At 59.2% G+C, this 3036-nt stretch overlaps 1 protein-coding gene across 1 annotated transcript; it reads right to left on the minus strand.

The window, feature by feature from the left end:
* Positions 1-189: 189 nt before the first annotated feature.
* On the minus strand, positions 190-2604 carry LOC104461540 (ras/Rap GTPase-activating protein SynGAP-like; the record flags this gene model as incomplete). Its single annotated transcript, XM_010073169.1, has 4 exons — positions 2452-2604; positions 1599-1743; positions 1287-1523; positions 190-391 (listed from the first exon to the last, which is right to left on the minus strand). Coding segments are annotated over exons 1-4 (714 nt in total), but the record flags the coding sequence as incomplete, so codon positions are not given.
* Between the last annotated feature and the right edge of the window lie 432 nt (positions 2605-3036).

The raw sequence follows: 3036 nt of genomic DNA on the forward strand, positions 1-3036 counted from the left end.
CCGTGGTGGGACAGGGGTGGACGGGACCCGAATGACCTCCTGTGGTGGGACAGGGGTGGATGGGATCCCAGTGACCTCCCATGGTGGGACAGGGGTGGATGGGACCCCAAAACCCCCCCTGGGGAGAACTTAGGCCTCTGATCACCACCCAGGAGAAGACCCAGGTGACCCCCCCCGCCACCACGGTACCTTGCTGAGCTGGGACATGACCTCCCAGAGGAGGGCGTGCAGGGTGGAGAGCTCGCGGCCCAGGTCGATGTAGCCCTCAAAGCTGGTGCTGTTGGTGAGGGTGTCCAAGTTGGAGATCTCGTAGAGGAACTGCTGCATGCTGGTCCACTCCAGCTCCAGGAACTCGTTCATGAAGGCCATGTACTCCTCCTTGCTGCCAAACCTGTGGGCAGGTGCTCAGCGGGGTCCCCACTGGCCCCCCCCAACTGGGGGTTGTCCCCCCCTCCGGGCTCATCTGCCACCCTTTGAACCTTCTGCTCCTCAGGCTTCCAGGTGTCCCTTTGTGAAACCACATGTGGCCTTCAACCCACTCTGCTGTCTGTCCTCCATCCTTCAACTCATCCATCCATCATCCATCCATCATCCATCCATCTTCCATCCATCCATTCACCAACTCATCCATCCATCCATCCATCCATCCTTCTGCCCAACTCATCCATCCATCTTCTGTTCATCCAACTCATCCACCCATCAACCCGTCAACTCATCTTCCATCCCCCCACCTTCCATCCATCCATCCATCCATCAGCTCATCCATCCATCTTCTGTTCATCCAGCTCATCCACCCATCAACCCGTCAACTCATCTTCCATCCCCCCACCTTCCATCCATCCATCCATCCATCCACTCATCCATCCATCTTCTGTCCCTCAGCCATCCACCCATCCATCCATCTTCTGCCCATCCACCCACTCATCCATCCATCTGTCCCTCATCCATCAACTCATCTGTCCATTTTCCACCCATCATCCATCAACTCATCCATCTTCTCTCCATCCTTCCACTCATCCATCTTCTATCCCTCATCCATCAACCCATCTGTCCATCTTCCATCCGTCTTCTAACTCATCCATCCATCTTCTCTCCATCTGTCCATCTTCTGTCCCTCATCCATCAACTCATCCATCCATTTTCTCTCCATCCTTCCATCTTCTGTCCATCCACCAACTTCCCTCCACCCACCCACGAATCCACCCATCTTTCCGAGCTCCATCCACCCACAGACCCACCATCCCACCACTGTCACCCCCCGTCCCACCTCCCCGCCAGGCGCTCACTTGGTGAAGTTGGCCAGGTTCTGGATGACCTTGGCGATGAGGGTGAGGGTGCGGGCGGTCTGCTCGTCGGGGTACTCCTGCATGAGGCCGAAGAGGCTGGGGGACATCACGGCAGGGCAGAGGAACCGCAGGAAGAGCGAGGCGCTGATCAACCGGTCGGCGATGTCCTCGCGGCCCCGCTCGGCACATCGCAGCCGCCACGAGGCGAAGACCTCCTTCAGCTCCCGTGGGAACACGCTGTGGGGGGTGGACCCACGGTCAGGGACCAGCGGCGGGGACGTCGGGGGATGTCCCCAGCCCTGAGGGACTCACCAGTGCGAGTTGACCACCTTGCAGAGGGCGAGCTCGCAGCACATGCGGAGGTTGGCCTGGTGGTCGGCCAAGGTGGAGGCCGAGCACTTCATGGGGTCGACCTCGCAGTTCTCCTCCGACTCGTACAGCGCCCGGATGAACTCGCCTGCGCGGGGACGGGGACGTCAGAGGGGACCGGGAACCACCCCACTGTCCCCCGGCCAGGCCACCCAGATGGGGACATAGCCATGAGAGGGGGCCACCCAACATCTCATGGCCTTGAGAAGGGACCACCCAACATCTCGTGACCATGCCCATGAGGACCTGGAAACGAACAGGGGCTGGGGACCACCCAACTGTCCCATGGCTGGACCACCTCCATGGGGACATCATGGCCATGAGAAGGGACCACCCAACTCTCCCCTGGCCATGGCAGCAGAAGACACCACCCAAGAGTCCCATGACCACAACAATGGGGACACAGCCATGAGAGGGGGCCACACAACCATCTCATGGCCTTGAGAAGGGACCACCCAACATCTCGTGACCATGCCCATGAGGACCTGGAAACGAACAGGGGCTGGGGACCACCCAAATGTCCCATGGCCAGACCACCTCCATGGGGACATGGCCACAAGAAGAGACCACCCAACCATCACATGAACATGCCAGCAGAAGAAGACACCACCCAAATGTCCCATGACCACAACAATGGGGACACGGCCATGAGAAGGGGCCACCAAACTGTCCCATGGCCATGAGAAGGGACCACCCAACTGTCCCATGGCCACACCAATGAGGACATCGCCATGTGTGTGGACCATCTACTGACCCACAGCCGTGACAAGGACCCCCCGGTGCCGGTGGAGCTCACCAATGGCATCCTTGAGGTATTTCTGGCCGATGAGTTTCAGGTACTCCTCTATGGCTTTCGTGGCGAGGGTGTTTTCCCGGAAGATCAGGTGCTCCCGGTCCATGAAGCGATCCACCTCCGTCATGGCCATGTCCGACAGGAAGTCCTGCCCATGACCGTCAGGGCAGCCCAATGCCTCCCTGCGGCCCAGCAGCCCAGCCAGGCTGGCCCAGCCCACCCTCCGTGCATCCTGGTGTCCTGCCTCCGTCTCCTGCCCATCCATCCATCTATCATCCATCCATCCCATGAGGTCTCCATCCGTCCATCCATCCATCCTCCTTTCATGCATCCATCCTTCACCCATCCACCATCTTCCCTCTGTCCTCCAACCCTTCTCCATCTGTCCTCCATCCACCCAGTCCTCCATCCATCCCTCTCTCCAGCCCTCCATCCATCCTCCCTTCGTCTTCTACCCGTCTCCCATCTCGGTCCATCCTGCGCCATCCATCCTTCATCCTTTCTTCCATCCTTCATCCATCCAACCTTCCATCATCCACCCATCCTTCCATCCTCCATCTATCCAACCTCCTTCCTTCCATCCATCCA

This window comes from Pterocles gutturalis, unplaced genomic scaffold (assembly GCF_000699245.1).
Source record: "Pterocles gutturalis isolate BGI_N339 unplaced genomic scaffold, ASM69924v1 scaffold23791, whole genome shotgun sequence".
NCBI classification, from domain to species: Eukaryota; Metazoa; Chordata; class Aves; order Pterocliformes; family Pteroclidae; genus Pterocles; species Pterocles gutturalis.